We start from the raw sequence: 23,271 nt of genomic DNA on the forward strand, positions 1-23,271 counted from the left end.
AGCTTGATGTGCACCAATCAGAATCACAGCAGGATGTCCACCCCAAAACCTCTGCAGACATGAATGGTGTTAAAAGTGGGTTGTTTACAACCGCCCAGGTACTATAATGAGCGCCAATAATTATGAATGCACAATGCAAAAGATGTCTGGAGGGACTCTGTGATTTGCTTTGGTTTCAGGTTTTCGGGTTTCAAATTCTACAAGTCCTGACTTACGATCGCTGCGCCTTTCCAGCCTAATGATCTCATCCGGCGGAGGAGCATCTGTGATTCGGGCGATGATGCCATCCACGAGAACTTTGCAGTTCCCAGGGACAATCCCGAGATGATCTCCAGGGAGATACTCGACTTCCTGATTTCTCTCACAGGAAAGCTTAATTAAGATAGTCGCTCGACTGAAATGGCAAGCGAAAACAGACTCATCAAACCGTCACAGGATTTCCTTGTTGACACTTTGGGACAGGATACATTTCTGGTGTCTAATGGGGAGAAGTAGTGTCTCTTACTTCGATTCCCTGAAAGCCTGTTGACCATTTATGGAAAACCTTGCCAAATTGCAGGGGGGGGGGGTTCACAATCAGTTAAAGGGAAATTTAGAGACGTGCCGATCAACACACAGTAAACTTCAGCACGTGTGAGTATCTTCCTACCTGTTGGTCAAATGACTCCAGTCCAAATAACCCCCAAGTCCAGATTAGTGTTTTTTTAAAGAAAAGGGGGGGGGGGGAACCATGCCTAGGATGGATTAAATGAGGGATACTCAGAATATGACTTGAATACCTGGACTTTGAACTTTGCAGGTTCTGGCGAAACTTTAGTTTCATTGGAATGATGTTCTTCCCATGGACGTCACCAAGTGCTGTGAAGGGGGAAACATTTGCTAAATTGGAGTTTGGAACATTCTGCATGATGTGCTTACACAGGAGATTGCTTACAGCTCCAATGATATCTTCCTATACACATACAAATGTAAGGCTGTCATCACATATCCCCCCCCCACTGGAGGGCTGCATTGCAGTCCTTGATTTCCACAAAGTCAGGGGAGGGGAGAGAAACAAAAGAGAAGGCAGGTTGCACAAGCGCAGCAACCATGGCATGGGAGCAGATGGGAGAGACACTGAGAGGGCAAAAGTGGAGGTTTAAAACAGGGGTCAGCAAACTTACTGCGCCTCGGGCCGGTCTCTCCAGCACTGATTGCACAGTGGGCCGGAGGGCGGGGAAGCGTGTGCCCATACGCATGTGCACATTCTATTTACGGCGCACTTCAGGGTCAGAGGAGCACCGGAAATAGCTTGTGTGCATGTGCACGGGCCTCCTCTGACTCGGATGTGCACCAGGAATAACGCTTGTGCATGTGCAAATAACAGTTGCGCATGCACACAAGCTATTTCCGGTGCTCCTCTGACCCGGAAGTGGGCAGCTACACAGCGCAGTGCCGGTAAGAGTGGGCGGTGGGGGTCTCCGCGGGCTGGATAAATGAGTCCCTCGGGCCTTATCCGGCCCGCGGGCCTTACTTTGGGGACCCCAGCAGAAGTTTGAGTGAAGCAAAAATGGAGGAAACTGAGAGGGAAATGGTGGATTTAAACAACAGCAGAGGTTTAAGGACTATTAAATATTTGAAGGTGTGTATATATTAATGATGATGATGATGATGATGATACAGTATATTGCAGACACACACAAAAGTATTTGAGAGGCAAGGTGGGAGGAAATTATACCTTTCCCCAAGTCCAGAAGCTGAGAGTCATACACAGTCCTAAAATTCTCTGGATCCCAGGTTGAATTACACGTATATGCTTTCGGAACCAAGATCTTGTGCTTTTCACGGATAGCAAAAATTTTGCAGGCAATCTTTTAAAAAACAGAAAAGAGAAGAAGATAGACTGAAATTATGGAGGGCTATCTTCTTGAGTTAGCATGGACTGTAAGTAAATAAATTCACTTCAACTGATTATGTTAAAACATGTTTGTTTGTTTGTTTGTTTGTTTGTTTGTTTAAATCAGTTCAGGTTAAATGTAAAGAGGATGCCAAACAGTGCCATTTTCGTTCTTCTCTAGAACTGAGACAAAACATGGGGGCAGGCAGCGAGCAGCAAAGAGGGGAAGAATTTTCAATGAGCATTTCATAAGCACTGAAAACTCAGTGAGCTCTTGCAGATAGCTGCAAAACCAACACAATTATCTTCCTGTCCGGGAAGGATTGCCTGGAATAGGCTCTGTTGCTCCTTTCACAATAAACCAGGATTGTCCTGTATCTGAGAGAGTGAGGCTAAGGCTGGAGTTTTATGTGTGCCACATGTGGTGGACCACATAATCCAAACTCAAAGCATTCCACAAGTAAAAAGCAGAACCCAAACAACCAGGCAGCTGACAAAAAAAAAAACATGAAAGCATACCGCCCACTGCACATGGCAAGCTAAACACATAAGACACCTACATGTGCAAGAGGAAATTGGTCCCATTTTATAGTTGATGAATACTGAGGCACAGCAATCAGCTTTTAGCCCAGCAGCTGCCAGCCAATTCACAGCCAGAACTCCAAGCAATTGTAAGTGGGTGTCTCTGAGCATGTGCAAATTGCTCACACCCAGCCCTGAGCCATTGCAGCCAATAATGAGCTGGAGGCCAATAATCTGGAGGGCCAAAGAGTGATGTTAACTCTCCTTGATATTCTGCACTAATTCGCACAGTTTGGTCAGTTGCGGAAACTGAGGAAAACTTAGTTGGATATAACCCAATTAATGTACCAGGCGCGCCAACTCTGTGGGGCCAAGGTGTGTTTGCCCCCCCAATATCGGTTGGGAAGGGGCAGGCCCCCCTCAATTTTGACTGCTATTGCAGACCTCTAAGCTCCTAATTTCAGAACCCCACCTCCAGATTCCCAGAACAGGGGTCAGGAAACATCCCCATTCATGGCACTGCCCATTTCCCTACAACATTTGGACCCAATGTCTTTCTGAATCCTTCCCCTCTCCACTCCTGGATCTGGTGGCTGTTGGTACCTTGAAGGTATTGAGTGCCCACATCCGGAAAGCTTCTTCCTGTCCGTTGAGTTCATCTCCTTCGCCCATCGGGGTGAGAGGCAATGCCCCCAGCTGCCGGAGCTTTTGGTAAACAGTGCGGGCAAAGGCACAGAACTCTGGATACATGCTTGAACCCAAGCCAAAGACGGCGTATCTGTTCCAAGGGGAGAGCTGAGTTAGCTGTCGCTCTTGATATCATCAGAAAGAAACAATGGGTGATGCACAGAATGGTTCTGGGAGCATCTAAGCAGATATGGGGCCCTGATTACCTCTCTGGGTGAGGGAGACTTGCATATGGGTGAGACAGACGTATAATAGACAGAGGTGGGAAAACACTTTTGGCCTAAAGGTCACATTCCATTTTGGGTGACCTTCCTGAGGTCACATGTCAGTGGTGGGTGGGACCACAGGCAAAAGCGGATGGAGCCATGAATGTAAATTTTAGCTGCTTTCTATATCCACACCCCTGTCTATCCTCCATCCAGACAAGGAAGGGACATTTTCAGAGTTCATGGACCCAGTCCAGCAGGAACACCCAGGTATTACACCACTTGTACGATTAACAGGGTTTTCAACTAACTAAAGAAAGCTTGATTAATTGTACATTTTAGTTGATTGCTCCAATAATGAATTAAATGTGCATAGGTTTCACATTCTTTCACACAAAAAGCAACAACTTTTGTTTTTGGATGATGTACAGACATCAAAACAGCTTGGATCTAACACACAGCATAGTGTTAAGAGGACAAGTCACCGTAAACCACAGAATAATGCGCTCCCTCCATCTCCCCCAGCAACGTCCAAACCAAGGTGTCACTGATCTTATGGTTTGTTGGGAAAATGCCAACATCAAACCATTGTTTCATGAGTGTTTTTTTCAGCAAACCATAGTTAAACCCACAGTTTTGAGTTTGGACACAATGTTAAACTGTGTTTAATCTAAAATGAAAGCAGAGGCATTTGATCACCTTATTAGAGCCATACCAGAAGAAGAGAAGGGAGGGGGGTTTAATGTTACATAAAAGCCAGGCAAAGTGCAAACCACGGTTTAGTGTTCCATGCAAGCAATTTTTTAAAGGATTTACCAATCTTTTATATAATTGGGGACACCCTTTTAGTCAATCAAAAGGGTTTTTTTTAATGTATTCAACTATCAGGTTAATAAAGGTTGCAACCCTAATAACTAAAAACATTTTCTTAAAATGAACAATACAAGAGCAGCAAGCAAAAGGGGTGTTGCTGAGTGACAGAGACCCTGATCTGAAACTTCTGACAGCTGCTGCCACTCAGTGTCGACAATACTAGTCTAGATGGGCCAGCGGTCTCACTCAGAATAAGGCAGCTTCCTACACTCCTCATAGAACCAGACGGCAAAGCATGATCTCAGACCAGAAAGGCCAGAAGTTCAGAAACCTAACAGTATTGTTACGTGCAAGTTGAGAGCTGCACACCCCCAGCCAAAAAACAGTTACCTGAATCTGTTGCTCAGTTGTTTCATAGACAGCAGCGTGTTCTGCAGCGTCTGTGGCAAAAACAAAACAGGAGACACCATTAACATTGCATTGATAACCTCCCTCACACTGGAAATTCATTTTGCCTCGTGGCCATGAAAAGTTACTTTTCCGTTGCTGGGTGCGTCTCCATTTCCAAAAGTGCTGGTGACCACCAGGAGGAGGGCTTCCTTCTCCAGATCCTTTGGATCGTAGTCATCCATGCAGATAACCTAGAAAAGGAAGTTGGATTTATAAGCAGCTGCGGGGAGGTTGGACAAAAGGGACAAGGTTTTGTGTAGGGAATAATAATAATAATAATAATAATAATAATAATAATAATAATATAATTTATTATTTATACCCAGACACTCTTGGTGGCTTCCAACCAAATATTAAAAACAATACAGCGCCAGACATTAAAAACTTCCCTAAACAGGGCCGCCTTCAGTTGTCTTTTAAAAGTAAAATACCGTATTTTTCGCTCTATAACACGCACCCGACCATAACACGCACATAGTTTTTAGAGGAGGAAAATCCGTAGGCATGTCACCCATAGGCATTCCCTCCATAACACGCACAGACATTTCCCCTTACTTTTTAGGAGGAAAAAAGTGAGTGTTATGGTGCAAAAAATACGGTAGTTGTTTATTGCCTTGACATCTGATGGTAGGGCGTTCCACAGGGCAGGCGCCACTACCGAGAAGTTCCTCTGCCTGGTTCCCTGTAACCTCACTTCTCACAGTGAGGGAACCACCAGAAGGCCCTCGGAGCTGGACCTCAGTCTCTGGGCAGAATGATGGGGGTGGAGACCGAGGGAAAGCTATAGTCAGTCCTACCAAGCTGGGAGAGCTCCATTGGTAGAGCAGGACACACCTGATCTCAGGTGACAGAGGTAGGTTCACCTTTAAATGCAAACTGAATCGCATTTCTCCTGCACCAGTAGTTGCTGGGAACCCCAGGAGGGGAGAATGCTCTTGTGGTCAAATCTTGCTTGCTGGTTTCCCACAGTTCAGCCACTGGGAGAACAGAATGCTGGACTAGATCGGCCATTGGCCAAACCCAGCAGGGCCTTTTCTTACATTCTGATGTAGTTATAACGCTACTCTCCCCTCACAGGGAAAATATATTAAAGGTCATAGAACTGTAAAGTTGGAAGGGACATCTAGCTGAACCCCCTTGGAATACAGAGATATTTTTGCCCAACGTGGGGCTCAAACCCACAATCCTGAGATTGAGAGTCTCATGCTCTGCTGACTGAGCTATCCCAAGGAGCCTCTTACTCTGGTGTTGAAAGCACAGTTGAAGAGGTCACCAAGGTTCCGCGCCAGCGTTTCTGATCTTCCTGTTTCCGTCGCGTATAGGACAGTCGCTTTGATCCTGCCCGCTGTGGCTCTCCGCATGAGCGACGATGCAAAAAGCACAGCCCTGGGAAATGAGGAGCGATAGATGACTTGTCAATTTAATTCATTAATGATTAATCATTCTAATTAATAAATAATATTATAATGAATAATGTCAATAGGATTTATGTGCCATCTTTCATTTCAAGAAGTTTCATGAGCGAACACAGCCGTACCTTGTTTTTTGAACAGCCTAGTTCTCGAACGTTTTGGTTCCCGAACGATCGGAACCCGGAAGTGACTGTTCCTGTTTCCGAACGTTCTTTTGGAAGCCGAACATCCGATGGGGCTTCCGCAGCTTCCGATTGGCAGCAGGAGTTTCCTGCAGCCAATCAGAAGCCGCGCTTTGGAAGTTGAACGTTTTGGAAGTCGAAAGGACTTCCGGAAAGGGTTTCGTTCGACTTCCAAGGTACGACTGTAAAAGCCAACCGCAACACAGCAAGAATCAAGCCCATTCTAAAAACACAGCTGCCCATAATTACAACACACAGCAAAACAACGACATTAAAAGCACCTGTAATTAAAAGATATATTATAAAGAAACCTGGGCTGGTGTCCAATGCTAGTATTACTTGGAGCAGACCCGTTGAAAATAATGAAAATGAAGAACTTGGGTCTGTTACTTTCAATGGGTCTACTCAGAGTTGGATGCAAGCCTGTTAAAGAGTTAAAGTTGAAATAACCATCAAAGCAGGAGAGTCAGGTGATCAGGAAAACACTAGTCTAAATAGGTGTGTTTTCAAGAGCTGGTGGAATGCCAATACTGATGGGGCTTTCTGCGCTTCAGCAGGGGAGAAATTCCACAACACTGATGCTACCACTGGGGAAAAACTGCCTCTGTGTTATCATGGCATAACATAATAGAGGAGGAAAGGCTGTTAACCCTTGAGGGACAACTTCAAGGCCTACCCTGCCTTCCATTCTGGCATGTCCTTAGTTTTACACCAGACTTGGAGCAAAAAGCCTTTCAAAAAGGGGAGTGTAAAGTTAGCTACACATCCACCCCACTTTGAATGTGCAGACAGTGGACATAACTGGGTGTGCAGGATGGGAGCGAAGCTTGTTCCCGCGACTGCCGAAACACGTTCTTTCAATGCATCGGGGGGGGGGGAGGGCCTCTCCAAAACTACCTACACACCGCAGAAATTGCATTTTCTCCTGGAAACATACTTGGCCCAGATGCGGAATCTTATCTCTCTTTTCCGTGGCTTGCGCCCCTCGTCTTTCCAGACGTGCGTTTTCCATGCGTCTACCTTAAGCGGGGAGAAAGTTGGATATTTTAAGAGGACGTTGGGCTGGCTTTCCACAGAAGGTGACAAATAAACGTAAAAAATATGAACCAACAACAACAACAACCCTGGTGGGAGACCTCCGGCCATTTTGGCCAAGCCCTATCTATCATATAGGACATCAGGTATGGGGCAGATGAAACAGGAGAGGTCAGTGATTGGATCCTAGACTCAGAGAATTGTAGAGTTGGAAGGGACCCCAAGGGACCCCTTGCAATGAAGGAATCATAGCTAAAGAATCTCTGACTGATGGCCACCCAACATCTGTTCAAAAACCTCCAATGAAGGAGCATCCACCACCTTCTGAGGGAGCCCATTCTGCTGTTGAACAGCTCTTACCACCAGAAAGCTATCCCCAATATTTAGTCATAATCTTCCTTACTGTAATTTAAATCTATGGGTTCGGGTCCAACCAGATGCCCCTATGGGAAACCCCCAAGTAAGGCCCCACCCCTGGCGGCTTAGAGCTGAGATTGTTTTGCTCACCTGGTAATAATAGAAAGGGGAGAGGATGTAGTTCAGCATCTCCTGGTGGAACACAGGTGTAAGGCTGCCTGAGATGGGAGGCACCAGCCAAATCCAGTCAGCTGGGCACCCTCCTCGAATCCGGTACTCGTTCTGCATGTATTTCATGAACGACTCGGCAGCAGAGTGATGGTCCATGATGGTGACATTTTGTTTCTGGAAGAAACACACAAGCTCTCACTAGTCACTTCTAAGAGAGGGATGTCAGAGAATTCCCGTGAAAGCGGGAAACAGGAGCGGAAATTGATGAAGTTTGCTTATTCATCCCACTTCTGGAATGGAAATCAATCTTGCAAATACCGTCAGTATTATCCGCTGCTGTTGCTTCCAGTCTGCCAATGATTACTGATTACACACACACACACTCAATTTGCATTACATTTCCATTGCACTGAAACAAATGGGATAGAATAATGAAACGACAATGTAATGTACGTCAATAATTACATAAATTACATCATTGTTTACATAAATGACATAGGTAAAAGGACCCCTGACCATTAGGTCCAGTCGTGGCTGACTCTGGGGTTGCGGTGCTCATCTCGCTTTATTGGCCGAGGGAGCCAGCATACAGCTTCCAGGTCATGTGGCCAGCGTGACTAAGCTGCTTCTGGCGAACCAGAGCAGCACACAGAAACGCTGTTTACCTTCCCTCCGGAGCGGTACCTATTTATCTACTTGCACTTTGATGTGCTTTCGAACTGCTAGGTTGGCAGGAGCAGGGACTGAGCAACGGGAGCTCACCCCGTCGCAGGGATTCGAACCGCCGACCTTCTGATCGACAAGTCTTAGGCTCTGTGGTTTAACCCACAGCACCACCTGCGTTCTTTCATAAATGACATAGCTGCAGCTAAATTACATAGCTTATGTAATGACACAACTTATGCAATTAATTTATGTAAATTGTGTAACTTATGTAATCACGAACAACTTTTTGGGGAGGGAGATGAATTGCAACAGAGCAGAAGCAGTGCCGCATGAGACTAATACAGGGCAGAGCAGAAAACAAGGGCTTTTTCCTGCTTCTGAACAACCTGCTTAGTGAGCATTCATCCTGATTTGTTTGCCCATACAGTTTGCAGACTTTATGCAGGGTTGCCATATTTCAAAAAGTGAAAATCTGGACACAAGAGTTGTTGAGCTTTTTTCGCAAAAATGAATCCAGACGCGTATGGCAGCCCTACTTTAGGCAATGTTGGCTCTTTGTTGAACATTCACCTGGATTTGCTTGCAGGGAGAGGTTCTGGACCAGTGAGGCAGCTGAGAGCCGGCTCAACACAGGTACCAAGTAGGCACAAACACCACCTCCTCAAATCTTGCTGACCTTGCCTGTAAAGGTATCTGTTGCTGGAGACTGAATCTGGGACCATTGACATGCAAGGCAGATGTTCTGCACCTGAGTCACAACCCTTCCCTAAATAGGATGCTGCCTTAGACTTGGCCAGACCAGTGGTCCATTTTGCCTAGTATAACCTGATCTGACTGGCTGGGCTCTCCAAGGTCTCAGGAATAGTGCCCCCCACCTGCTCTTTTGAAGATGGAGATTGTCTGAGATTGAACCTCGGACCTTCTGTGTGCAAAGCCTGGACTCTACCCACTGAGCTACAGCCGTTCCCCTCCTCTCCCTCTGCTCCCACTCACCTGAAAGCTATGCAGCACGGCCACATTTACTTCTATCACAGCTTTGTCTTTCCACAGGGAAGAGAGCTTGTTTGTTTCCAGGCCCATCCGCCTCCCTACATCCTACGAAGAAGGAAGAGATGAAGAAAGAACAATGCTACTTTCTGGACTTCAAGGACCCTCAACAACACACCAGAGGCCTTGTCAGTGGGCCAAGAGACCATCTAAGAGCAGCCCTATGCCAAGATGGAACCCACCAGATGCTTTAGACAACAACTCACAATTCCCAACAATTGGTTTTGCTGGCAGAGGGTGATGGGAGTTGGAGTCTGGAGGCCCCCAAGCTGGGAAAGGCTGCTGTGAACTACCACCACCCAGTTACAGAAATGCTGTAGTGCTACAGAATGTTCGCTAACATTTCAACTGCTGAAGGGGAGGGGCTGCTCTTTCCTCCAGCGCAAACTGAACAAGATGAGTCCTTAGCAATGTCCGCACAGTAGCCCTCTATAGGGCTGCCCATAGAGATGGAGGAGAAATTTGGTTCAGGTCTCACTGGAAGCCAAATTGATCAAATGCACAACGTGCATTTAACAACGTTAAACAACGTGCAAACCAAAACGCAGCTATCCTTCCGAATCTGCACTTATCCAAACTTTATGACGCAGTTTGCCAACCAGACGATGTTTACAAGAATGCGTCCATCAGCCAATCAGTGGTTCGGCTTGGCATCAAGGTGGTTTCTTTCAGCCTCTGCGCAGAGTGCAGCCACGACTCGCCACTGCAGAGGGACAGGCTCGTCTCAGACTTCCTCAAGTGGGAACGGGCCTCTGGATTGTTGAGAGTGACATGGGTGCGTTCCTCATCAATGGCACCTGGGCAGGCTGCCTGGAGTCAACATCCACCTGACCACTGGTGATCATCCTGGGAGCCCCACCATCTCCACCATGGCCCACTACCTAAGCCCCCTGGGTAGCACAGAGAAATGAAATGGACAGAGGGTGGTCATGTACAGAAGCAGCCTGAGACTGCGTGGGAAAGGCCTTGGAGAGGAGGAGGACTAGTAGGCCCTGGGAAGGTGGGAACTTCAGTCCTGGCAACTGCATCATCAAGGCAAGACACACTGAGAAGAGTTGCTGAGGCCACTAGGCCTGAGCTGTGGTTGTTTCCTTGAACAAAGCATTACAGTGGTACCTTGGGTTACAGACGCTTCAGGTTACAGACTCCGCTAACCCAGAAATAGTACCGCGGGGTAAGAACTTTGCTTCAGGATGAGAACAGAAATCATGCAGCAGCAGCAGCAGCAGGCCCCATTAGCTAAAGTGGTGCTTCAGGTTAAGAACAGTTTCAGGTTAAGAATGGACCTCCAGCACAAATTAAGTTCTTAACCCGAGGTACCACTGTATCTTTGCTGGCCTCGGATGAATTATTGCTTTGTTGACTCCAGCCCTGACAATAATGCACTCTCTATTGATCAGGGTGCATGTACTTAACAGCATTTCATTCTGAAGCGGAAGCAGATTGGAAGTTCTTTGGATACAGGGACCTATTTGAAAAGCAAAAAAACCCCAAGCATTTGGGGGTGGGGGGGTGAGGCATGGGAAAGGGAAGGAGGAATATGAGTCAGTCAGATATCAGTTAGGAATGTGCTGCCACTCAAACCACTTTATTATTATTATTATTATTTAAAAAAGAGAGTACCTGAAGGATATTGTAGCGCTGTGCATCGCAGAAGTCTCGTACCCCGATCTCAGTCCCCATGTACCAACCATTGAAAGGGCAAGCTGTGAACTCCAGTCCTCCACACTCAAGGAGCATGTTTGAGACAGCAGGAACGGCATACCATTTCAGGTCCAGTTCTTTAAACCATTCGTATCTGGGGGGGGGGGGGAGGGAAACCAAACGAAATTCCACCACTCCATATGGATGCTCAGAAGTCAGTGCTGTTGGTTTATGTGGCCAACACAGCACCATCCATTGGGATGGCCCGTAACTCAGTGGTAGAGCATGACGAAGCCACTTCCGACCTAGGGAGGAGGTGGTGTTGCGGGCTTCCCGCCCTCCAACACCCGCGCGGAGGCTGGCTCCCAGCCCTGCGCGTACAGCGGGAATCCTCCGCTGCATCATCCCCTGGCCAGCCTATCGGCTGGCTCAGGGGGCGTGGCTTGCCGCATTTAAGGCAAACGCAGCAGAGGAACTTCCTCTTTGCCGCTGATCAGCTGGGGGATTTCCCACCTACCCTCCCTTTAAAGTTTCTCCTTTGAACTTGCTATGGACTTTGGTTGGTCGCCGTCAAGGGGCCTGGTAGGATTTTTTCCACTTGGCAAATTGGCACTGGCCATTTGGTTTTTCCGCCTACCTCGTAGCAAATCGTCACAACTTCCAAGGTTTGGCGGTTAGGCATTGGTCGGGGTATTGTTATGTAGATGAATGGGGGGAAGGAGCGCCATCACCTCCCCCGGTTGCGAAGGGTAGTCCGGTAAAGGACTCTGGGGGGCATGGCCCCGTCTGAAGCCTATGGAGGCCAGGGCCCAAGGCACGCCCCTGAGTGGTGACCCCGGGGGAGTGCCTAGTTGATGTGCATCAGCAGGGCTCCCCCTGCTGGTGCTAACCCTTCCCTGCCTCTCAGGCAGACAGTCTGAAGCCTGATAGTTGATAAGCACCAATGCCTATGCCAATACCGCTCATCACCTGTAACCAATAAAGTTGTGGCCAATTTTTGCCCAGGGATGCGGGTGGCGCATCCCGCAACACCACCTCCTCCATAGGTCGGAAGTGGCTTTGTCATGCTCTACCACAGAGCCTAGGACTTGCCGATCAGAAGGTCGGCGGTTCAAATCCCCACAACGGGGTGAGTTCCCGTTGCTCGGTCCCTGCTCCTGCCAACCTAGCAGTTCGAAAGCACGAAGTGCAAGTAGATAAATAGGTGCCACTCCAGTGGGAAGGTAAACGGCGTTTCCGTGTGCTGCTCTGGTTTTGCCAGAAGCGGCTTAGTCATGTTGGCCACATGACCTGGAAAAACTGTCTGCGGACAGACGCCGGCTCCCTCGGCCTGTAAAGTGAGATGAGCGCCGCAACCCCAGAGTCAGTCACGACTGGACCTAATGGTCAGGGGTCCCTTTACCTTAATTTTTGCCCATTAACCTTAATTTTTGTGTCTTGTGTCTTCTATTTCTACTGGTGGGAGGCGGGAACTCGCCACGCAAAGGTCCCAGATCCAACCTCTGGCATTTCCAGATACAGCTGGGAGAAACCCTTGCCTGAAAACCTGGAGGAATTGCTTCCAGCCAGGGTAGACAATAATGAGCTAGATGTATATTGGCTCAATATAAGGCAGATTCCTCTGCATCTATGTGCAAAAGGGAGGTGACAGCAAGCTCAGGAGAACCCCAAGACTTGCAGCAGAAGAAAATATATTTGGGAAGACATGTCAATCTGAGGGTGTTTCCATTGCTTATTAAACTTTCCTTCTGAATTGTTTGTGGGGAGGTTAAATGATGCTGAGTTAAATCAAAGGTCAACCGACACTTTCATGTGCATTTTCTTATTTATTTATTCCAAAAAGTCTGATATTTCAGGGAAGTGGGTTTCTTGCACAAGACCTCCCAACCAACTCTATTGGGGCATCCTGAAATTGCGGGATTCCGCCCCCCAAATGGAAACAGCCTGGAAGCACCGTTATTCAATGTAATTTTGCTCCGGCAAAAGCACACGAAGCCCCAAATAATAGCCTCTCTTCACCAACGGCCTGCCCGCCCGTCAAGAGCAGGTCCCGGCCGCTGTCATCTGAAGCCAAGGCACTTACGTGGGATGTTCCATAGATACTTCAAGGACAAGTTCTGGCGGCAGCTCAAACAGTTCCGGGTCTTGGCCATCAGCTTGGAGGATCAGTGGAACCACATCAAAGCGGCCATACTTGGGCTTCCAACCAAGCTGGATGCACAGCTGAGAGAAGCGAAAGAAAGAAGGTGAGCTGGGTTTGTTTCCCCCTCTTCTGGCCAAAGCAAAAAAGGAGAGACTTAACTCCTTGGATGCTCCTGAAGAGCCAGCAGTGCCTGACGCAAAATGAGAGTGGTGGGGTGGAATGCAGGGAGGCCAACAGTAGGTGGCGCCAGAGCCAATGACCTGCAGGGCAGACTCCAGTTTAACAAGAACAATTTATGACTTATTACTCCAGCCACTCTGGGCAGCTTCCCACAAAATATAAAGGGACAAAACAAAATGTCAAACATTAAAAACTTCCCTATACAGGGCTGCCTTCAGATGTCAAATAGTTGCTTATAGGTTTGACATCTGATGGGAGGGCGTTCCCCAGGGCAGGTGCCGCTACCAAGAAGACCCTCTGCCTGATTTTCTCTCGCTTTTCACAGTGAGGGAACCACCAGAAGGCCCTCAGTACTGGATCTCAGTGGAGGCAGAAGACAGCCATCAGTAGCCATTAATAGGAAGAACAACAGCGGCAAGAGTCTTGATAGCACAAGGATGGAAGAATGAGGAAATCCCAATGAAAGAACAGTGGCAAGAAAAATTGATGAGCTATCCAGAACTGGCTAAATTGACATACAAACTGAGGGACAAGGACAACTGTGACTTTAAGGAAGAATGGGAACTTTTTACAAATTATCTAAAAAGGCAACAAAATGAACTGGACTCCATGGCAGGTTTTGAATAAACATACACAAATTTATTGGTTGATAACATGATAGATAGACAATGCAAGGATATGTATAATTTTATAACATGCAGAGAATAATATGTACAGAGAAATCAGAGAGAGGAGCTGAGGGAAGTCCTTGTGGGGGGGTGGAAGGGGGGAAGGGGGGAAATAACATATGATTATATGATTTGATAATTTGTTATGTTGAAATTGCTTAATTATTTTTTTAAAAAAGTAGCCGTTAATAGGAAGTGACTGTCTGCTGCAAGCTGTCTTCCAAGATCACTGCCAGCTTTGTCAAAAGGCTAATAGACAGCTATTGTTTCAGTATTTTGGTGGTGCCTGGTTTCTCCCCGCATACCTGTGTGAACTCCACATTGGCTGGGTCGCCCACAATGGAGCCATCTGGCATTGGGTACCCAGCGTATCGGATGAGTTGGCTGTTCCATATCCGGAAGTCATGCATCCCATCCGTCCTCTGGGGAAAGACAGTGATGGCAGATCTGTTGCAAGAGACAGAGTGAATGCCAACCAGCTCCTTAATTTCTTAAGGACCCAAGCGGGACGAAAGGAAAAAGAGCTCATACCTTATATTCCCTCCGTTGGTGGAATACTCCAAATGGCGGCAGATGTGCTGAAACATCTCCTTGGCAGTTGTACAGCTGCGGGCATCAAAGACCTAAAAGGCAACAACATTTGGGAACAATGACCAAAATCAATTACGGTAGCTTTCCAACACAATTCAGAAGGCAATGAAAGGAAGATGGTGGCAGCCTTAGAGGAGACGAAGGAGAAGAAGAAGAAGAAGAAGAAGAAGAAGAAGAAGAAGAAGAAGAAGAAGAAGAAGAAGAAGAGTAGCAGCAGCAGCAGCAGCAGCAGCAGCAGCAGCAGTTTGGATTTGATATCCCGCTTCATCACTACCCAAAGGAGTCTCAAAGCGGCTAACGTTCTCCTTTCCCTTCCTCTCCCACAACAAACACTCTGTGAGGTGAGTGGGGCTGAGAGACTTCAAAGAAGTGTGACTAGCCCAAGGTCACCCAGCAGCTGCATGTGGAGGAGCGGAGACGCGAACCCAGTTCACCAGATTACGAGTCCACTGCTCTTAACCACTACACCACACTGGCTCTCATGACCTATAAGGCCACGTCTGTGCATTTAAAAGCACTCTTATAGGTCATGCCCTCCAACATCTGGGTGATACAAATTGGGATGCTCTTTTTCCCATCCTGAGCTCTTACAGGAACCAGCTGACTCATGCCAGAGTGCTGGACCAAAAAACAGGACATTTTAGGGACAGATCTGAAGCGAGGATGATTTCTGTAATTGCAGGATGCTCTGCTTACATTGGGATAGCTGAGTGGTATAATATCTACTCATGTCTTTCCGCATAGAACCCTGGGAACTGTAGTTTGCTATAGGTGCTGAGACTTGTGAGGAGACCCCTTTCCCCCCTCACAGAGTTACAATTCCCGGAGTTCCCTGGGAAGAGGGGTAGATTGTTAAACCACGTTGATACGGGTGACGGCTGTCCTTCAGAACCCGATAACTGCAACTGTTTTGCCTTTTATATTGCAAATTGGCCTGCTCATTGGTTGTGTATTTGTCACTGTCAGCTGTATGCAAGTAAGCAGAGGAAGAAATTGGAATGGCAGCTGCCTCGCGCGAACACAATCTGCCCTCAGCCAGACGACATGCAGCCAGTCCTGGGGAAAGCCCATGTGACTTCCAGCTTCCTCCAGCCACCCTTGTCTCATTGCTGCCCTGGAAGAACTCAGCAGGAATTATTAGGCCCTGCCTGCCTTCCCCCCCCCCCAGTCCCAATGCGCACCAGCCCACGACTGCAGACAAACCAGTCACCTTTAAATTGGACCACTGGATTCTCCCAATGCACCTGGGAGCATTTCTCCAGGCCTGCTTGGTGGCAAAGATGAGCTCTTCCTCAGTCATCTGGTAGGTTCCTGTTGTTTCTATCTCTTGGGCCACAGTTTCAAGGCGCGCAAGGTGCTTTTCTATTCTGGGCCTGGCAGGTGGAATGGGAGAGGAAACAGCAAACAATGAACAGCAACACTTTGAGCTGATGTAATTCAAAGAGGAGAGGGCAAGAATAGCCATATGCAGCTGGACGCAAAGAGGAATTCTCCAGGAAAGACCCCAGAGACGAGAGGACCCCCCCTCCCCTTATCCCAAACTGGGAAGAGAATCTGGGACTCGAACTTTCATGGTTTTCTTTGATGGCTGCCAATATTCATTACAGCAAAAGACACCATGAAAGAAGAAGCTTGTTAGCTTTAATTTGGGGGGGGGAATGACTCCGAAGTAATCAGCAGGGCATGAGAATGATCTTGGATATTAGAAATTGCTTTCATAAAAATTAATTGGTGGAAGGGAGATGGTCAATTTAAATTACCCCAGTTTTTCATTATTATTTTTTAAAGCCACCTGGATCACTCATGGAGATAATTGGGAGCAGGAGAGATGACTGAAAGCTCAGCCTTGGGAACCAGTAAGAAAACCTGGGTTCATCTCCCTCCCACCAGCTTTGAGGAACTACCAGTCATTAATAACATTCCTCAAACACAAAATAGATCAGGGGTTCAGCAAAGACGAAGCAAATACTCCAGACATCCTTTTTTGATGATGATTTGTTTTGGTTTTTGTGTGATGGTATCAGGGCAGTTCTATAGAAGTGGTATGTAAGTTAGCAAATTATTATTGCCCTCTGGTGGGGCACTCTTGTGTGACGGCGCAACAAAAGCGGGACTAAAATAAAATAAAGCAGAACATTTGTGGCATAAAAAGTTAAGGATTTGAGCAGGGAGCTATGGGGTGTCCAGCAATTGGGAATGATGCAGTTTGAACTTTGACAGTGGGACTGCACATAAGTTCCACAAGATGTTTAGGAGCACATCATTCATTGTGAATGAACAATGGAAAGGATGTCTGAAAGGCGGGATCAAAGAAGAATGAAAACAACAAAAACCACTCACTCTTTAAAGGATTTGTAAAACAGGTTGATGAACTCTATTGCTTGAGGTAATAATTCATCTCTCGGGGTGAGCCCGTTGCGGGGACCTCTGATCAAACCTTTGGGGTTCATGACAGATCCCTGGCACACCTTGGTCCTGCAGTGAAGAACCTGATGCGAACATAACAGCAAGAGGGAGAGAGAAACAGGTGGATAAAACTCATGGCCGGCAGTGTGCAGGGAAGCTGCGGGCATCCCGGGTACATGTGCAACATTACAATTCCCATGCTTAAAGAACAAGAGGCACATTCTGCCACAACATGTGAAGGGCTCCCTTTCAGAATTCAAACCAGCCAAGTCCCTCTCCAAAGCGATTTCATGTCATTCCATTCTGCCTCCTGGAGAAGCTGATAGACAGGGCCATGAACCCCCTGGACTGGCTCTAAGTGAGGCATGTGTGGGCTAGCCGACGGCAGACTGAGAGAGGTGGGGCACTGCCCCATTGCCCCTACTGGGATAGGAGTCTCCACTCGAACCCATCCCCAACACAAAGTGACCCAGCCAAGGCTCTCCCACCTGTTGTGTTACCAATCTCTGGAGCAAGGCTTTGCACCTGTCGCATAGCACAAGAAAGCAGCCTCATGGATGCTTGAGTGACAGACAGGCAAAGTGGGATTGGACTCTCGGGTTCCACCCACTTTGGGCTTCAGCCCTGCCCACTGCTGACAATGTAGCCTTAGGTTGCATTGGTTTCCCTGGCCCTCAGGAGGAATGAGCACCCACAAAAAATCCATATAGCTCTCTATCGTGTTACCTCTTTGGCCTGGTAGTGCAATGCGTCTTGAAGGCTGCTCCCAGTTTCCCAGTTTTTGATGTTTAAATGCCTCGGGCACCGGGACATTTGCTTAGTACCATTTGGGGAATGTTTCTGTGCAGGAAAGGAAGCAAAAACACAAAATAAATTACGGTGCCATGCTTTTAAAGAAAGGAGCTTGATGAGTTGAAGTGAGAGTCAGGAAAGGCAAGGCAGCGGAGCGAGAGGAAGAGAGAGCTAAATGTATTGATGTATATACTTATTTGAGGGACGCGGTTGGCGCTGTGGGTTAAACCACAGAGCCTAGAACTTGCCGATCAGAAGGTCGGCGGTTCGAATCCCCATGACAGGGTGAGCTCCTGTTGCTCAGTCCCTGCTCCTGCCAACCTAGCAGTTCGAAAGCACATCAAAGTGCAAGTAGATAAATAGGTACCGCTCCAGCGGGAAGGTAAACGGCATTTCCGTGCATTGCTCTGGTTCGCCAGAAGCGGCTCAGTCATCCTGGCCACATGACCCAGAAGCTGTAGGCCGACTCCCTTGGCCAATAGAGCGAGATGAGCGCCGCAACCCCAGAGTCAGTCACGACTGGACCTAATGGTCAGGGATCCCTTTACATTTATATACTTATTTAATTTACATCCCAACTTTCCTCCAAGGAGATGGAAGCAGAATTGCAGAGTTGGAAGGAACCACATGGGTCATCTAGTCCAACCCCCTGCAATGCGGGAATCTATTTGCCCAACGTGGGGCTTAAACCCACGACCCTGAGATTAAGAGTCTCGTGCTCTACTGATGGAGCTACCAGGAGCTCTTGAACGAAGTTGAAGGGGGAGCATATGGTTCTCCCCCATTTTATCCTCACAACAACCCTGTGAGGTAGGTTAGCTTAGGAGTGAGTGACCAGCCTAAACTCTGGAAGAGTTTAGGGTGTCTTTTGGATGACTGGTGCTGTGAATCTCCACCAGTGCTCAACCTGTATGTGAAAAACCAATCACAAAATGCTGCTTAGTTCCCAGCAACCTCTTTCCAAAGGAAACATATCCTAGAAGCCTGCTGTCATGGATGCTTTCGTTGAGATTTCTGCATTGCGGGGGCTGGACTAGATGTCCCTTGGGGTCCCTTCTGACTCTGCAACTGTATTCTTTCTAAATTGCCTTGTACTGAACAAGATCATTGGTCCATCTAGCTCAGAAGAGTCTACACTGGCTGGCAGAGGCTCTGCAGGGTTTTAGGGAAAGGGATTTCCCAATCCAAGCCAGAGTTTGAGCCCAAGCCATGTGCTCTCCCACTGAGCAACAGCCTGACTCCCCAAAAAGCTGGCATACTTGGCTCATGCCTCCCGTGTTATCCTCAAAACAGCCCTGCGAGGTTGTTTAGGCTAAGCGAAAGTGGGTCTCTCCTTGGGCTTCTCTGCCCAGCAGGAATGAGAACCTGGGCTACACAAATCCTTACAACTTGTTGCTGAAATGGAATACACAGGATGAAACAGTTAAATCAGCCATGATTAAGTGGGCACAAGACATTGGTCATAACATTATGTTTGCTGACTGGGAACAGTTGTGGACCACCGGTATAAAATTTACGGCATGTAATGCCTTAAGAGAGAATATTATGAAAATGATTTACAGGTGGTACATGACCCCAGTCAAGCTAGCAAAAATCTACCATTTGCCCGATAATAAGTGTTGGAAATGCAAAGAAACTGAAGGTACCTTTTTTCACCTTTGGTGGACGTGCCCGAAGATTAAGGCCTTCTGGGAAATGATATATAATGAAATGAAAAAGGTACTTAAATGTACCTTTCCTAAGAAACCAGAAGCCTTCCTCTTGGGCATTGTCGGCCAATTGGTGTCAAAGAAAGACAGGATTTTTTTTATGTATGCTACTACAGCAGCAAGAATACTCATCGCAATGTATTGGAAGACACAAGATCTACCCACTCTGGAAGAATGGCAGATGAAGGTGATGGACTATATGGGACTGGCTGAAATGACTGGCAGAATCCGTGACCAGGGGAAAGAGACGGCGGAAGAAGATTGGAAGAAATTTAAAGTTTATCTTAAGAAATACTGTAAAATTAATGAGTGCTAAAATGTTGAGGATATAGAAAACAGGGGACTACAGCTGTAAAAGATTAAGTAAAAGAAAAGAACAAGGGAAAATTAGATAAAATCAAGGGGGAGGGTTTGCTGAAACAAATTTGGGAATTGGGACGCAGAAAGGGGAGGTATGGGGAAGTCGGCGAAGTAAGGTTTAAGAAAAAAGGATTTGAAATTATACATGTTTGTCTATGTGTGTGTATGTTTGTATTGTGTATTGTTTGTGTTGATATAAATGGTGAAAATCCAATTTAAAAATTTACAAAAAAAAGAGAGAACCTGGGCTATGCAAATCCTAGTCAGACACTCTATGTATCACATCCCCCAAATCACCCTACATAGGGCATTGAGGCTGTAACATCTTATGCCCTTTGGAATAAGGGCACCCAAAATTTAAACTCACCTCTCTTGCCGTTACAGTGATCACATCAGGTTTCTTGCTTAGACCATTTAACAAGGCGACTTCTCGTTTTGCCAGGCTGTAAGAACAAGGAGGAATTGATTTCATAAGAGTTGGGGGTGGGGGGGGAATGTCGCTGAAAGCCAGCCTTTAGTATCTTGGCACCTTGGCACAGATATACTGGGAAACAGTCCTGCCCAGAAGTCCTGACTGCTTTGTAGTCCAGAACATCTGTTTTTTAAGAAGATATCTGAAGGCTTTTATATATGTTGGAAGCCACCCAGAGTGGTTGGGGCAACCAGACAGATGAGTGGGGTATAAATAATAAAATTATTATTATTAGTGGTATGCACTAGAAACTAGGCTTTTAGCATTGCAGCTCCAACCCTCTGGAATCAGTTACCTGCTGAAATCCAGCAGGCACTAAGTGTCCTATAGTTAGGCATCTATCGAAGACTGTTTTGTTTAGGCTTCCCCCGGGGTGTGGCCCAGTCATTTATGGTATATTAATTGTACATTTGTAGGAACACAGATCCTCCCAGTGTCCCTGTTCTCCAGGGGCAGTCCCAGATTTACAGAAGCCGTCCCGGTTTCTGATTTGATCCCAGAATGTCCCGCTTTTCCTTAGGACGTCCCTGTTTTCATTGGGGAAACGTTGGAGGGTATGGGAACAGCTATTGCTTTACGGAATTCAGCTTTAGTCGTTTTTAGAATTTAGGTGGCGCTGTGGGTTAAACCACAGAGCCTAGGGCTTGCTGATCAGAAGGTTGGCGGTTCGAATCCCCATGACGGGATGAGCTCCCATTGCTCAGTCCCTGCTCCTGCCAACCTAGCAGTTCAAAAGCACGTCAAAGTGCAAGTAGATAAATAGGTACTGCTCTGGTGGGAAGATAAATGGCGTTTCCGTGCGCTGTTCTGGTTCGCCAGAAGCGGCTTAGTCATGCTGGCCACATGACCCGGAAGCTGTACGCCGGCTCCCTCGGCCAATAAAGCGAGATGAGCGCTGCAACCCCAGAGTCGGCCACGACTGGACCTAATGGTCAGGGGTCCCTTTACCTTTACCAAGTCAGACCGTAGAGTCCATCCAGCTCAGAACTGTCCACACTGACTGGCAGCAAAGGGTTGAAGACAGAGGGCATCCCAAGCACTCTTTGGAGGCGCCATTGGGGATCGAACCTTCTAATTGCAGAGCAAGTTCTCTGTCTCTGGGCTATGGCCCTACCCCAGACATTTGTATTTGGTCTTGCTTCAGTGGCCTCAGGCTATAAAGCGGCTTGCAAATTTGCAAAAGGAATCAAGCAAGAAGAACACGGCGTTGGGAGGATTCTGAGATGGCCAAGGCTGGTACTATACCACTTTGGTAAACAGGGAAAGGTTCCCAAGCTTGGGTTAAATTGGGAAGTTTAAGCAGGAGATTCCCAGGGGGTGCTGGCTGTGATCAGGAGCCACCCAAGGAGTAAAACAAAGAGCCCACGTCAACCAGCTTCAAATATAATCTTGCAGCAGGCTAGTTATAGCAGCAAAACAAAGGGAGGGAAAGTGCTGGACAGAACTGGCTGCTTTGGGGAATTCGCTGGAGGAAAGCTTCTGAAAATAAGTGAGGACTGACAGCTCGTTAGGAAAATAACTGGATTTCCTGCATAGAATTGGTTTCCTGTATAATGATGACTCCTGAACTCTTCTCTCTTCCTTTTCACTTTGATGCTGGCTGGGGATCAGGAGACTATTTATGGAAGGGCTGCCTGTAGCTCAGCGGCTGGGCAGCTGCTTGGCATATAGAAGGACCCAGGTTCAATCCCCAATGTAGGAGAAACTGGGAGAACCAAAATTGATGCATCCTTCTGTCCTTAAGTTGGGGTGGGTGACTCCTATGATAAGAGATCCGCTTGGTGGATGCGTTTGCTGACAAATTAGAGAGCCAGTTGTGTTGGCAAACACACACAAAGAGATCGAGGGTCTGGAAGCCAAGCCTGATGAGGAACGGTTGAAGGAGCTGGTTATGTTTAGCCTGAAAAAGGGGAGACTGAGAGGAGATACGATAGCCATCTTCAAATATCTCAAGGGCTGTCACACGGAAGAGGGAACAAACTTGTTTTCTCCTGCTCTGGAAGGTAGGACTCGAACCCATGGCTGCAAGCTCCAAGAAAGGAGACTCCAATGAAACATCAGGAAAAACTTTCTGACACTAAGAGCTGCTTGATAGTGGAACGGTCTCCCTCGGAAGGTGGTGGCCTCTCCTTCCTTGGAAGTTTTTAAGCAGAGACTGGATGGCCATCTGTCATGGAGGCTTCAGTTGAGTTTCCTGCATTGCAGGGGGTTGGACTAGATGACCCTCGGGGTCCCTTCCAACTCTACTGTTCTATGATTCTATAAACTTTAATGGCCAGCCACACTTTGGAGCCCTCTTTTGTCTGAGGCATCACCTTCGTCTGATGTCATCGCTGCGCAGGAGTGAGAAAGATAAAAAGTACCCATTGCATCAGTGTGATCCAAAGAAACAGCTGCTCTTCTCAAGGTTTATTGGGAAGTTCTGCTTGGGCATTGCCTGGGACTTGCTTTCCCCCACCATTGGCTCCTACTCTTCAAGAAGGAAGGAAATAGACAAGCATCTTGGTGGATCAGACCAAAAGGCTCCATTGAGTCTGGTATCCTCCATCCCATGGCAGCCAATCAGATGTTTTAAGAAAACTCACACGCAGGCAACTTCTCCTGGCTTTCAGAGTCACACTTCCATTGAGCATGGAGGTTCTATTAGCATTTATTCATTTATTTATGCTGGCTGGCTGCAGTCACCACTTTGGCCACCTCTGATATAGACCAACAGTGAATTCCGTTCTCTTGACTGCTGGTCCTTATGCATCTGGACAGTACTATCTAGGGGCAAGAAGGTGGCATCTACAGGTTTGGAGACGTATTTTTTTAAAAAAAGAATAGGGAAAGCTGAGAACAAAATAACCACCAGCCCCAAAGAGCTCAGTGAGCATACTCAA

The 23,271-nt window shown here is 47.2% G+C and overlaps 1 protein-coding gene across 1 annotated transcript in view; it reads right to left on the bottom strand.

Moving 5' to 3' along the window:
- Positions 1 to 23,271, bottom strand: part of NOS2 (nitric oxide synthase 2) — a 39,405-nt gene that overhangs the window by 11,609 nt on the left and 4,525 nt on the right. Inside the window, exons 3-20 of the mRNA XM_082201329.1 lie at positions 20,285 to 20,360; positions 17,783 to 17,896; positions 16,991 to 17,139; positions 15,861 to 16,023; positions 14,591 to 14,682; positions 14,365 to 14,506; positions 13,152 to 13,291; positions 11,048 to 11,222; positions 9,371 to 9,472; positions 7,691 to 7,885; positions 7,086 to 7,168; positions 5,796 to 5,940; positions 4,641 to 4,745; positions 4,495 to 4,544; positions 3,002 to 3,176; positions 1,718 to 1,850; positions 780 to 858; positions 216 to 394 (exon numbers count right to left, since the gene is read on the bottom strand). Coding sequence (XP_082057455.1) covers positions 216 to 394; positions 780 to 858; positions 1,718 to 1,850; positions 3,002 to 3,176; positions 4,495 to 4,544; positions 4,641 to 4,745; positions 5,796 to 5,940; positions 7,086 to 7,168; positions 7,691 to 7,885; positions 9,371 to 9,472; positions 11,048 to 11,222; positions 13,152 to 13,291; positions 14,365 to 14,506; positions 14,591 to 14,682; positions 15,861 to 16,023; positions 16,991 to 17,139; positions 17,783 to 17,896; positions 20,285 to 20,360 — 2,297 coding nt within the window. The remainder of the gene's footprint in view (positions 1 to 215; positions 395 to 779; positions 859 to 1,717; positions 1,851 to 3,001; positions 3,177 to 4,494; positions 4,545 to 4,640; positions 4,746 to 5,795; positions 5,941 to 7,085; positions 7,169 to 7,690; positions 7,886 to 9,370; positions 9,473 to 11,047; positions 11,223 to 13,151; positions 13,292 to 14,364; positions 14,507 to 14,590; positions 14,683 to 15,860; positions 16,024 to 16,990; positions 17,140 to 17,782; positions 17,897 to 20,284; positions 20,361 to 23,271) is intronic.

The sequence above is a fragment of the Podarcis vaucheri genome (genome assembly GCF_965113315.1).
Source record: "Podarcis vaucheri genome assembly, chromosome: 15".
Lineage (NCBI taxonomy): Eukaryota > Metazoa > Chordata > Lepidosauria > Squamata > Lacertidae > Podarcis > Podarcis vaucheri.